Genomic DNA, 13954 nt, shown 5'->3' on the forward strand with positions numbered 1-13954 from the left:
AAGAGATGATTGGCTGCCTGTGTGCTTGTAAGTCTCTTGTGACCCATTTGTATAGATTTTTTTTTTTAAGTAAAGCACTGGATAATGATTAGTCATTTAAACAACATTTGCTTTTGTATTTAGAGGATGCTTTGTTGTGATCAGTTGTATATGATGGCAGTCAGTGAAACGCAGGAAAGGTGAACAAGTGTGCAACTACTGGCCTACACTATTGCGTGTACAGCTTTGGAGGGAAAACACACACAGGAACCACAGTTGTGTAATTTAGAACAAATGTTTATTCAAATCAAGAGGAAGAACTAGACGAAAGGTTAAAGCATTCAGAACATAGTATATTCATAGAATATCAATACATCATCGTGATGGAAAAAAAATGAAAATGAAGAAAATTCTTTGAGTAATATTGCACTTTGTTTCCAAAATGTTTCAGATCCCATCTCCTACATCCCATCTCTCTGAACATTTCAGTTCCTGCCTTCTTCAGGTCAGGAATTTAGCTTAGTTTTGACACTGGACTACTCTGAGGCCCAAGCAAATGGACTATGGAATTGACCCACCTGAAACAAATATGTAAGCTTATTCATTACCGCGTAGCTTGATTCAGTTTCCCTAAGATAAAAGCCCCAACAAAGAATCGCAAAACAAGTACATTAGTTACCACAAAAAGAAAGTGTTTTGTCCCAGGTTACATAAATGTTTCTTGAAGGGAGAAGGGTGCTGATCAACAGCTGCCACTCCCTGGCCTGAAGGGGATCAGACAGGTCAGGGAGACCAACCCAAAAGGTTGTTTGTTAAAATTATAAAAACCAACCTATCAATGCCCAGAAATACATGGAAAAAGATAATAGTCAACCCTCATCAGCTTCAGAAAAAAAAAATAAAAAATGACACAATCGAGGCCTGTCCAAGATGTCTTTGTTTCTTTGTTTAAAACAACCCTTGCTTTAAATGTCTTTTTTCTGTCTTCCCTTTTTGTCCATTTAAAAAAACAAAAAAACAACCCCCCCCCCCCAAAAAAACAAAACAAAAAAAAACACGGAAAGGTCTGAAAACATACAAGTGTTAAACAAAGAGAAACGAGAACAAGAGTTGCAGAGACATTGAAAAATGAAGCATCATGATCAAGTCCTTTCTGTGTCAAGGCCACTAAGATAAGATCACTTTAATAATCTGCAGTTCGCTGAGCACTGTCAGAAGCTGTACGGTTAGTTGCCAGCAGGATCTTGATAAGAGCATGCACACACCGAGCACACACACAAAGTTGCCTTAGCTATGTTTTGAAATGTAAACTTAGGGAGAAAAAAAAAAAAAAGAGTTACTAATCTTAAAAAGACTGAATAATGCATTTGCGTCCTACACAACACCACTTTACTTAAAAATCCTCTAACACATGGTTAATACCAAGTAGTTATTAAATCCAGACCTTCACCACCGAATGCTACTTTTTTTTTCTTATTTTGTGTTTTTTTTCCTTTCTTTTTTAAAGTGCTGCTTGTCATCTTTTCCTGAATATGCTGAACCTCTGTTACAGCTGGTCTTTTATCATGAATGAGTTAGGAAACCAATGTATTACTCATTTCAATTTACTACTACTACTGCTACGACTACTACTACTTGCTCTGACCAGCATGAACAGAAGTTTAGCAACATTCCCAGCATTTCATTTGTGCTGAATTTACTTTCTTATTTCAAAAATATTTTTCCATCTTTTCTTCTTTTTTTGGAATTAGCATCCTGGCTTCACTGGTCTGGTAAAGTCTGTAATGGATGAAGTGGGAAAGTGCAGCAGGACATAAAGGGAATGTGATTCGTCTCAAAAAGAAAAAGCTGCCTCGCTCCTCTGCAGGTCTGCCTCTCGTTTTGGTAGTGAACAAAAACTTCATTTTTTTTTCTAAGCAGTGCAATTAAAACAAAAACCTCAAAACTTTATCTTCTCTCTCTCTTTTTCCTCCTTTTAACAAGTGAGAAGACCACCTGAGACAGTGCTAGTCGGGCAGTTATGCAAGCCTGGCTTGCCCTGAGATTAGGAGTAGAGGGGCTGCAAACAATTAGGGTGAGTCCCTCAATAGGGCACCACTTTATGTCTCACACACACACACACAAATTATACACACACCCATGCAAGCAAGCGCTTTTCCCGTCAGCTTCAAATTGAGTGGCAAAAGTCTGCAACCCTGCTAGTCCAAATCCAGAGCCACCACGAAGCTAAAATTGTTGCAAGCTTTTCTGTGACTGGAGCGAATACGAGAACAGAATAACAAGGAGGGAAACCACAGATTCAAGCTTAGGAGGCAATGTAGTTTAAAAAAAAAGAGAGAAAAGAAGAAAGCTTCCACATAAAGATTAAGTCTGTTGTACAAGTACTGTCTGGTTGTTGTTAGTCACAAGAAAATGAAAATTCTTAAACAACTTAAACAATTTCAGTGCATTGTTCTTGTACTTTTCAGTCTTCGTTTTGCTTTTGCTTTTTTAAAACAAATCCTACTCTCAGCGATACTCAGAGTGATGCAGATTTCAGTCTCATAGTCTCATAGTCTGGTGCGTTGCAAGGCTGAAACTAAACTATTAGTGATTATTTTTTAAACTCTCATTAAACAGAGCCACACAACTCAAGTAAAGAACAAGATGTGCAAAACAAATCCATAAATGAGGCAGAAGGACCTAGTATTTGCTTTTTTTTGATGACTGATGCTGCTGCTGAAAGCTTACTTTCAGGACTATGGTGGTGACACCTTTTTCTCTTCATCCCATTTCCTTAAGGTGAGTTCTGCTGATGAACGGACATGACAAGTTCTGTCCTTTGTGAGAGGAGCTAAGTCCTTATGTGCCACAGGTACAGAAGAGTCAGGGGTGAAGAGGAGCTTGGCAGGCTGAGCCGTGGCGGTTCTTCCTCGTCATCGTCATTGTCGTTGTCAATACCATCACCAGGGCTCGCGCTACTAGAGGGTCTTTTTTTTTTTTTTTACCCCGCCCTCTTCGCATACAGAATGGATACATGTTCATCTGTACATATGTCACCCTCAGCAAGCTGACACAGGAAAGGAAAGACACCCGGAACTGGTGACTCCCATTTCTCTTGCTGAGGGAAGGCAGGAACAGATTCGTCCAACCTGACTCACTCGTTTTTGTTTGGGTTTTTTTGGTTGGATATTCTTGTTTTTCCTCTTATTGTCAACAGCATTTTGTAAATGCTGTCAGCTGAGAAAATAATCAAAGCTGAGCCTTACAGCTAGGCTTCTTTGAGTTTCCCCAAACATCTCAGGGGAATTGCTGGGATATCCTCAGCGTGATGGGCAAGCATCAAGTCTGCGCTCCTCTGTACGGCTGGCATGATCTGGGTTAGGATCAATCTAGAATGGGGGAAAAGAGGGGGAAAAAAGGTGTTTATTCAAGGAAACAAACTGTTTTTGAGACTCTAAAGGAAGGTCATTTGCCATTTGGTGCTTACCTCAGAGTACAGGGGAGGGGGCTGGAAGCGGAATTCGTGAATATAGGCAAAGAGAGGTCCGTCCAGCTCCTCGCGGGCTGCTGGGACATCCAGACAGCTCTGTCTCTGCTCTTCCGTCACAATTTCAGCGTAGCTTGGAGGAGCTGCAAATGAAGACGAAACAACACTTCAGCATTCTTGCGATTACGATCCCTTGATTAAAATAGAAAAAGATGCTTCATGACAATGAGATCAAACGTACCTTCCGGCCTTTCAGGCAGACCCATGCCCAGCCAGCTCATGCTGCACTGGCTGCTGACGCTGGAGGTGCGGGAACCAAATGGGTGAAGAGGGATGGTTCCGATGACAAGAGGCAGGTTCAGGGACAGGTTGATCGCTCCAGGTATGTCTACATACACCTGAGCACAGACATAAGAACACCACAACCGTTTAGCATATGCAAAAAATAAAACAACATGTCATACAGGGTTATAAAAAATGTAAAAGGGCTATGATCAGTCTAATAAAAGGCTCTGGAGCTGAGCAGTCAGCATAAAATGAAATGGCTCCTATATCTTCTCAGAAGTACTCGAACCAGGACTGGGTTAGGCATTAGTTTGACAATATGTAGGTCACTGTCATGAGATCAGTTGCTTACAAAAGGTATAAGCAACCTAGCATTTCTGTTCATGGTGTAAAGCAGGTATAAGCACCCTGATGGCAGGTGCTGCCACAGATATTCTGGGCTAATGCTCTTAGCTGCATGTGGAGATAACAACTGGTGCAATCCAAGGCCTAGTTTTGGCAATGTGAGCTGAGTCAGCCAGGTGCTTTACCAGAAGAGATATTGACTTAGTAGGAAATATAACTTCTACAACAGAATGGCACTTAAAACAAGTAATAATGTGGTGGTGGTAAGGTCAGGGGAGTGTACTGGAAGTAGCAAGACTTGTGTTTCCAAATCTACAATATCTGGATATACACTGAAAGATTATGTGAAAGTGATCTAAACGCCTCATTATTGTGCTCACCATGAGAGAGTACTCCACTCTGATAATGCTGCAGTCCAGGATGGAGGGGGAGACTGGCGGGATCTTCAGCATCTTTCCGTTCCACGTCTCCGTTTTGCCCGAGGACAGAGATTCTCCCCGCAGGTTAGCCACCAGCTGCTTGACATCCTTCATCTTCCCTTTGGCGTAGAAGGTCTGAGTCTGGTAGATGGCCGCCTTTGGCACGACCATGCGTGATGAGCAGTTCTCGATCTCAGCAAAAATCTGGATTGACTCCCCTACAGAGTTAAAAGGACAGGAAGCAAGTTAGCTGAAGTTTATCTACATTTATTTATCAGGTGTGTTTTTGATAATCAATGCAGAAGCTGCAGGGACTTCCACTTACTTATCTGGTTACGAGATAGCTAAGAAAGTCATTAATTATTCACTTATTCTTACCTGGGGTGTATCCTTTCCTCTCAATTTTGGCACTTAGGGAAATAGGACCTGAGGTGCAGAACCAACAGCAAAGTGTCTTATCTTTTGTGCCGGCCTGTGGTGACTGGGGAAGGTGGGGAAAAATAAAGACATTATTTTTTGCCACAATAAAAGCTAGATTGATAATCAAACACCAGCTACTCCATAGTTATAACAATAAATAGCAGCCAAATGTTTTCAACACTTGTTCTGTATTTATTTTTCCATGATTCAGGGTGTCTACAGTGTAACCTGCTGAAATTCCCCATAATTAGGAAAATTATGCCCTAAGTGACTCATACTACGTTTTTATTTCCTTCATTCAGTGCCATCACCAGCTAACAGGCTCATTCACTGGTCAAGTGAATTGAGTCGTAAGCTTACCAGCAATAATGGAGTGTTGATGTCAATGTGCTCAAAGACTGTAAATTCTTTCTTGGTCTTCATGGGTAGGAGCCATGGCCTGTGGAGTTCTGCCTTTACCCAATAGCGCACGCTGCCATGTTTCCCTTCGAAAGAGGTAGCCAGAGGTCTGCAGGAAAAGAGCAGAGCAGGAGAGAAGGGAGAAATAATGTTATAATCACAGTACAGCCAAAAAAAACCCCCCAAAATAAAATAACTGCAAGTCTCCTAATATTTATGAAACACTTACGTCTGTGGAAGCTCAAGGCTGAATGCATACTCATGTCTTCCTGAATGGATAGTGGTGAGTCCTTCCTCCGAGTTATCATCGTCTGAAAAACAAGGAGGACAATAGTCCAAACACATATATACCATACCTGCGTAAAATGCTCTACGAAGGCATCTGAAAGTCATACCAGAAAAAAAAACAAAACAAAAAAAAAAAAAAAACACAGGGTGGGGGAGAAAAAAGAGAATAAAAAGGAATTTACTATAATATCTGGCCGATTTAAAACTTATGTTAATGTATTGAGAGATAAACAGTACACCAATATTTAGAGGAAAGTAAAAGAAGTTGATTGTTTGATGGTGTCAGAAACTGAGCCCTTTTCCCTTCCTTCTTTCTTCTAGTGTTATTCCCAAGAACAATGAAGTGAATCAAAGAGATCCAATGTATGATGCTAATACATTGAGGCTATTATGGGCTGTGTGGAGGTTCGACAAAAATCTTAAATCTGCGCTTTAAAAATAAATAAATACTACATTTAAAAAAAAATCGGGCACAAGTACAGGAAACTTAGAATTTCACTGCCTAGCAGAAGAATGAAATGTAGTTTTGGACAGGGTTGTACAATTCGAACTGCATTTTCTTTTTTTTTTCTTTTTTAAAAATACATGAATATATATATTTTTCAGTTAAAACACAAAGAGTGATTTTTGTAAAGAGCTAGGGTGCGCTTCTGCCAGCTCAGCACTCCCTCCCTCCCTCCAAGCAGCAGCAGCAGCCGTGTGGTAAACAAGTGCAGAGCTGTCACTCAAACGGCAGACTCCAGCAGGAGGAGACCGGCCTAAACCGGAGCGAGCAGCTTCCCACAGCCACCCAGCCTTCATTACGCATTCACTGTGCGACACCGCAGTACCGACCTACCTACTACACAGCAACAACGTATCAAAGAGCATACTCCGAACAAAAACTGCAGCAATTTCTCCACTTTAAACGACAATCTTTCGATTTTATTAAAATTATTTTTTTTATCGCTATCATTTTATGAGTTATCATGTTTGCTTAAGGGCTGAGCTAGTATATAGTTTTCATTATTATTATTATCGTAACGGTATAAATGTTACCTTCCTTAACTGTCTGGATTTCCTCCCCCTTTTTTGCACTAAAAAGTGCACTAAATAAAAGTACAGAAATGACCGTTGGTTAAGCACAGTTAGACTGCTAAACACACCTATAACAAGACAACATTTCGCCTAGCAGAATACACGTTTACCAAGGGTTTAACCATAGGGATAAGTATAGGAACAAAGTATCAAGCACTGCAGCTCCTTATACGTTTCAAACCGCACGTACTTTCATCTGGTAGCTACATTTTACAGCTTTTTTCCCCCTTCACCGAAAAGTTGCAGAATTTTCTGTCTGCAGGGTAATGATGTCATCAGCCACAGATGAACATCGCAGCCAATGGCAGGCAGCCGGAGGTAGGGGCTTGCGTCTTTACCCCGCCTCTCCCGGTCCAGTTTTCTGAACAGGATTGAACCGCTTTGAACAATAGGGGGAAACTTAAGAAAAGCTACAAAGAAACACTCTTTAAGATGTGGTTCTGCAATGAAATACACTTACAGAGACTCTAAACACTGCTTTATTTCTCTGGGCCTAATAAAGAGAAGCAAAAACAAAACCAATCTTACGCTGGACGTTAAATACATCGAGCAGAGCTGCTGTCATTCATTCTGACACCTTGACACAAACAAGCAACCACGGAGCTGTATGTTACGAGCGTAAAAACATCATACATAAAAGCGCCGTCAGAAAATGCAGCATGAAAGTTGGTCAACTTTTTAATCGTGTCTATCACTCTTGTTATCCTTCAGCTACACCTTTCATTGAGCCCGAGGCCACTAAGAGCATCTCACCCATCAGGTCAAGTGAGAAGCAAGAACTTCTGCAGGAAAATAAAATCAAAAAACAAGTCCTCACCTCTCTCGTGTCCGATTAGGATGTCTTTGTGGTTCAGATATTCCACTTCTTCTGTGTAGTTTTGCGTGTAGGCAGTGTTGGATCCAGCATTTCTCGATTCAGTCCAACGAACTTTTGCAAATCCTTTCGCGTGGATTTTGAGAGATTTCACGCGGATTTCTCCGGTGACTTCGATGATCACCCTCCCTGAGACGCAGTCCCCGCTCGAGAAAACGGGGACATTGCTGTCATTGAGACAGTCATAGCTTACTGTGAAGCTCTTTACCTTTCCTAGCACCATGGTGGAAAGAGGCTACACAGACCTTGAAATACTAAAAAAAAGAAAAGACTCAATGAAGAAATATCTCATAGAGCCGTTTTTCCGGACACTGATCAGTTTACCACCTCTGCAAAAAGCAGCAGGCACGATCAGTGGCTTCTTCGAGGGCAGTTCATTGAGATCTAGTAACAGCAACTGATGCTGTTATCATCTGCCTATCTGCTCGCTAGTCCCAGTCAGACAAGGAAACCCCGGTAGCTCAGCGCACTTTAAACGACTGCCAGTGTGGGGAAAAACAACCTCTGGGCGCATGCGCGGGGCTTCACTGCCCCCTCCTTCCGCCTTCTGGAACAAGTGTGGCACACAACCAGATGATAAGTAAAGTCAAACAGCTGAAAGACTACACAAAGAAATGTTCGCCAAAAAATATCGTTCGAGAGGAGAGGCTTTAAATCTGATTCGATTTATTGAAAATATACGAACAGATCTAACAAAGTATCACCCAGACTTATTTCTAGACTTTTGATTCAAAGAATGAGAGAAGAAATGGAACCCTCTCGGCCCTCGATTTTAATGAAATTACAGATGCCCTGGCTTTATGGTATGTGATGCAGCAACGATTCATGGCTCATACATCAGCTATGAATCTTCTTATAGGTCTACAGCTCTACAACCCCAGCCCTGCATCGGCATTTGGTCTCTGTGCACACACACATTACATCTGCGATGTAATCCACACAAATAGTTTCACATTATCAGATTTACTGCAGCGTCTGCATCTGTGCACAATCACCAAAAATAAGAAGAGCTCGATTTTGTTGGATGATGCCTGCAGCACTGTCAATAGTATGAATTGTTTCATAGTGTTTAGCCTGGGGATCTAAGGTGAATGTATCAGCCAGCTTCTTATATATTCGCATGTAAATCAAACTTATTATTTTGTGAAAAGATTAAATGAATCCACGGCACGGCAGACATCATCCTTGTGCTGAAGTCCTAGTTTAAAGATAAACAACTCTGAGGATCAAGACGCCACCTCGCGGCGGTCGTTGTTCCCAGCGTGGGCGGCAGTATCACCTGTTGAACGTCACTGCAACTTACTGTTGGTTCAACCAACAGCTAGTTAGGGCCAATGACATCACTTCTGATTTCAATTCAGTGATAATTACAGGGCATAAGATAACATTTTGTAATGTTATGCTACCTAGAGCCATCTTTCCGAGAGCCTTTACAGTTATAGTTAGTTACACAGAAATTGCGATATGTCTCTGTGTCCATGTTCCGTAATTAGATCTACAGTAAAGATTGGCGCTAATTAATTAAACACAGATTGTATTTGATTAAGAGTTCCATCCACACATCTTTTCCTTATCTAATTAGGGGTTTGGAGTGGTGCGAATTTGCTCTTTTTATGCTTAGATAAATGCTGCCCTCTACAGTTGGCATTTTGTAATGACAGGCTAAGGTAAGATTGGTTTTGATATTATTTGTGTTCTTGCTGCTAAGTTCTTCTCATCTCCTGCTGGTGTTAGAATTACTGACAGTAGGTGTGATTTATGTTAAATATTTGTTTTTAAATTTTTTTCCGCTTAAACGGTGATATTTGCATAAATAGTCAGTTTTTAATGCATGTTAGAACGTCAACAAAAATGAAACCTCTTATTTTGAAAGCGTAACCGGGATGTGTACAACATATCAGGCTGAGGCGCTTGTAGGCGAGCAGGAACTTTGTGATGCCCACTAATAAAAGTCGAATGCTTTTCCGACGGGTCTTTTCTTTCACGTCTATAACTTCAGGAGGACACGAAGCTGTCATGAACATAATAGTGCTGGGTTTCATTTTCCTTTCTCAGCAATGTGGTCAAAGTATTTGCCAGAAAGCATCCAAACCCAACATTGTGATGGTGATGAGTGATGCATTTGTAAGTATGACTTAAATTTCAGTGCTTTATTACTAGATAGTTACTCTTAATAGGTTAAAACAGAATGAGAAAGCTGTATTGTCCATCAAAATTCAACAGCATTGCAGAGATGCTTTATATTTTGTGGTTGAATATTTCCTTGTTATCTTCATGTACAACTTGCATCTGTGTATCTTGATCCCCATATGACTTTTTGTGTCTCTTGAGGATGGTCGATTGTCCTTTGACCCTGGCAGCAAACTTGTACAATTGCCATATACAAACTATCTCAGGCAGCTCGGCTCCACCTTTCTTAATGCTTACACCAACTCGCCCATCTGCTGCCCTTCCAGAGCAGGTAAGCGACATATTTGCCCTCTAGAAAAAAAATCTACTTTGACTTTCTTTTAAAATTGCATGTTGTAATTCAGCTGCTTAAACTTTGCTCTCAGCAATGTGGAGCGGTCAGTATGTTCACCTCACTCAGTCGTGGAACAACTACAAGTGCTTAGATGCAAACACAACCACGTGGATGGATTTGCTGAAGGAGAATGGGTATCGTACCAAGATGATAGGCAAGCTGGATTATACATCTGGGGCTCACTCTGTCAGGTACTGTTGTAAATGTAAGGTTTAACGTGTAGCATGGTCTCAGTAGGAAAACACTTTCGCTTTCCTCTTCTTATTTTTTCCCCCCAAATTAATATTATGCACAGACACACACACACACACAATCACACAAGGAAAAATGCTAGTGGCAGTAACAGTCTCTCTGCGTGCATTTGCATTTGTTTCCAAACAGTGCCTTTCACATTTTTCCACTTCCTGTTTTTGTACATGTGTTGCAGTAATCGAGTTGAGGCATGGACACAAGACGTCCAGTTCCTCCTGCGCCAAGAGGGCCGGCCTGTTTCTGAACTTGTTGGGAACAAGTCAACCGTAAAGATCATGAGCAAAGACTGGGAAAACACAGATAAGGCCACGCAGTGGATCCACCAGACAGCTGCGTCCACCACACCCGAGCCTTTCGCTCTTTACCTTGGCCTCAATTTACCTCACCCGTATAAGACTGAATCCCTGGGGCAGACTGCAGGGGGATCCACCTTCCGTACGTCACCATACTGGCTCACAAAGGCATGCTTTTTCCGTCTCTGTTTTTTTTTATTGCACTTTGTGTCAAAAAAAAAAATCCCTGAGTGAAACGAATTTTTGTTTTTTTTTCTTACGCACAGGTGAATTCTGACCTCATCTCTGTTCCCAAATGGTTGCCTTTGGCTGCCATGCACCCTGTTGACTACTACTCCACCTTCACCAAAAACTGCAGCGGTGTTTTTACCGACGATGAAGTCAAAAGCATTCGGGCCTTCTATTACGCCATGTGCGCCGAAACCGATGCCATGCTGGGTTAGTTGACAGCAGTAATTCGCTACATTCTGGTCTCACAGCTGCTATTTTGGACTGAAACGATGGTTTTGAGATCTTAAAGAAAAAAACCAAACATGCCTGGAATGGTGTTTTCTTTGAGCTTACAAATGCAGTGTAGAAAAAAAAAGATACAAACCATCATTTTTACAAGATTTAAAAGTGGAGAGTTAAAGCATATGAACCTCACAGACACACTGTCTGTGGCACTGCTATCTTTTCTCTGCTGTTTGAATAAAGTTTTTGATTGAATTCACAGAAAATCCCAAAATGGATTGGCTCTTACTCCATCTTCCACATGCTCTGTCTCACCAGGTCAAGTGATTTCTGCATTGAGAGAGACCGGCGTGCTTAACAACACAGTCGTGATATTTACGGCTGACCATGGGGAGCTGGCCATGGAGCACCGGCAGTTCTATAAGATGTCGATGTTTGAAGGAAGCTCCCACGTTCCCCTTCTCATCATGGGGCCTGGGCTCATCTCTGGCCAGCAGGTCAACCAGCTTGTATCTTTGGTTGATCTCTATCCCACTGTGCTGGGTAAGGAGGCAGACAGACAACATAGGATGTTGTGGATCATCTGCCTCATGTCACCCTCTCCCTAACATCCTCCTCTTTCACACCAGCCCTCTGCATGTCCTTCTTCACTACATGCGCAAAGCTTCTCTGTGGTCTTCCTCTTTTTCTCCATCTTTGAGATCTTTTGTTCCATTTATCCACTCTGCACATGTCCAAACCGTCTCAGCCTTGCCTCTCTGATCTTGTCTCCAAACCAGTTGACCTGTGCTCAGCTCAGCCTCCTGCCTTTTTTTTCAGTGCTGCCACTGCTGTTTGACTACTGTCTATAAAAACAGCATGAAAGCGGTGGTAAATATTGATTTGATTATTTCAAATCGAACGTTGTGACACATTTTTATATTTTGCAGAGATTGCTGGGATTTCAGCAGTAGGGAATCTAAGTGGCCAGTCCCTCCTTCCTCTGCTGTCCACATCTATTGCTTTTTCTAACCAACAGCAGAGAGCCTGGGCATTCAGCGAATATCATGGTTGTAACGTCAACGCCTCTACTTACATGCTGCGAAGTGATCAGTGGAAATACATCACGTACGCCGATGGCCTGAGTGTTTCCGCGCAACTCTTTGGTGAGCCTAAAGCTTCTGACGCTAACTTCAGCTTGTCTTCGTATGTGTCTGTTACGACCCGGCTCAAAAGCCGCAACATAAAAAAGGAGACGAATACCAGAGTGTTAGTGAGAAGAGGTTTTATCTTAAATTGGCATAGCAGGTAAAATGGCTGGTGCCATCAAGGCAAAAACTAGTGAGTTTCTCGAAAGTCCGCCTCAGGTGTGCTTTTATCCACACCTGACTAGGTGTGGCCAATTAGGGGCTGCAGAGGGGTGTAACAGTGTCCTTTAATTGTTTTTCTCCTGCTTTTCTTTTGCAGATCTCACACTGGACAAGGATGAACTTCACAATGTGGTTCACAAATTCCCAGATGTGCAAGCACATCTGGAGAAGCAGTTGCGTAGCATCGTGGACTATCCAAAAGTGTCTGAAGCTGTTCACGTCTACAATAAAAAAGCATTCGGTGCATGGCGCCTTAGCTTAGGGAGAAACTATAGTCAAGTCATTGGTAACCTCCGGTGGCATGTGGATTGGCAAAAAGATGCATTAGCCAATGAGAGAGCCATTGACAAGTGGCTCTATGGCTATTAGTGATATTTTATGTCTAATAACTAGTAGAACAAATTGAAATTGCACTTTGATAAAGTTTGGATCTTTGTGTAAGTCGTTGATCTGTTCTGCGGTGTCTCATGTTAGTACTGCAGTGGTTACAGTGATTGATAACCTACAGATGTCCTAGGCTCACAGTATGACACACTTCAGTCTACATCTCTGACATCGTCCCCTTCATACAAATTTCCACCAGTGTTTCAGGGACTTTACATGATTTTCTTTGTAATGTAGTGTAAATTACTTCTGTAATTTAAATGTATGTAATTTATGTAATTTAAACCAAAGTATCAGTTATAATTAATTATTGTCCATAGCCCAGATGACAATTTGCACAGTCCAAAGACATTCAGTTAATGCAGATCGGTTTATTTGCTATTAAGTTTGAATGTGATTGTGAATGGTTGTCTCCTTTTTGTGTTGTGCCTACACAAAAAGACATACTGGTGTTCAGAGTGCACCTTGTCTCTTACCCTATGCAGCTGGGACCCCCCCCCCCCCCCCCTTCTGTCTGAACTGCTGCCCTGAAGTTTCAGAACAAACACAAGGAATAAATAATTTTCCTCCAAAAACTAAATGCTGTTAGGACTGTGCATGTTTTTCTAAGAGAATCATCTGTGTAGTGTTTACCCACAGAATGTAAAACATGTTGTATCAGTGGCATGATGTACAGTTTACTTTACCTTTTTAGAAAGTTTTTATGGTGAATTTTAAGGTATTTTTGTGCTCTTTATATATCTATATAAATTTTGGACTTTTTTGTAAGTCATTTTCAGATGTGTGCACTGATAATATAATATCCAATTTCACTGTACACGTGCAATGACCATAAATATTATTATCATTGTTATTGTTATTGCTTCAAACTCCATGCATTTGATGATGGTGAACTGGCAATGATGACTGGGTTATAAGAACAACTGGAGAACAATTTAGGCTTCAAAAATAAAGGTAAAAAAAAAATAATTTTTGACCCTTTATTTGAGCATTTTCTGCAGTGAAAGAAAAACAAATAAGAAACCATGAAAAAAATTAGATCTGTCTAGTTGCATCTTTAAAGTTTAAAAACCAATACTGTAGAACCTGATAAACGGGATTTTAAAAATATTGTTTAATAAATAATTATTCAGTTACAGATCAG

General features: G+C 41.2%; 2 protein-coding genes across 2 annotated transcripts; one reads left to right on the forward strand and one right to left on the reverse strand.

Moving 5' to 3' along the window:
* Positions 1 to 255: 255 nt before the first annotated feature.
* On the reverse strand, positions 256 to 7999 carry arrdc3a (arrestin domain containing 3a). Its single transcript, XM_085475128.1, has 8 exons — positions 7499 to 7999; positions 5546 to 5627; positions 5278 to 5425; positions 4876 to 4978; positions 4459 to 4715; positions 3690 to 3846; positions 3449 to 3591; positions 256 to 3350 (listed from the first exon to the last, which is right to left on the reverse strand). Exons 1-8 carry the CDS (start codon positions 7776 to 7778, stop codon positions 3282 to 3284), a joined length of 1239 nt encoding a protein of 412 aa, XP_085331254.1. The 5' UTR covers positions 7779 to 7999; the 3' UTR covers positions 256 to 3281.
* Positions 8000 to 8088: 89 nt separating this feature from the next.
* arsk (arylsulfatase family, member K) lies at positions 8089 to 13768 on the forward strand. The gene is made up of 8 exons (XM_085475127.1): positions 8089 to 9679; positions 9887 to 10016; positions 10111 to 10270; positions 10507 to 10792; positions 10891 to 11062; positions 11396 to 11620; positions 12007 to 12222; positions 12524 to 13768. The coding sequence occupies exons 1-8, from the start codon at positions 9491 to 9493 to the stop codon at positions 12793 to 12795; spliced, it is 1650 nt and encodes a 549-aa protein (XP_085331253.1). The 5' UTR covers positions 8089 to 9490; the 3' UTR covers positions 12796 to 13768.
* Positions 13769 to 13954: the final 186 nt, after the last annotated feature.

The sequence above is a fragment of the Copadichromis virginalis genome, linkage group LG12 (genome assembly GCF_057382275.1).
Source record: "Copadichromis virginalis isolate Kocher_CV1m ecotype Utaka linkage group LG12, C_Virginalis_male_GT1.1, whole genome shotgun sequence".
NCBI classification, from domain to species: domain Eukaryota; kingdom Metazoa; phylum Chordata; class Actinopteri; order Cichliformes; family Cichlidae; genus Copadichromis; species Copadichromis virginalis.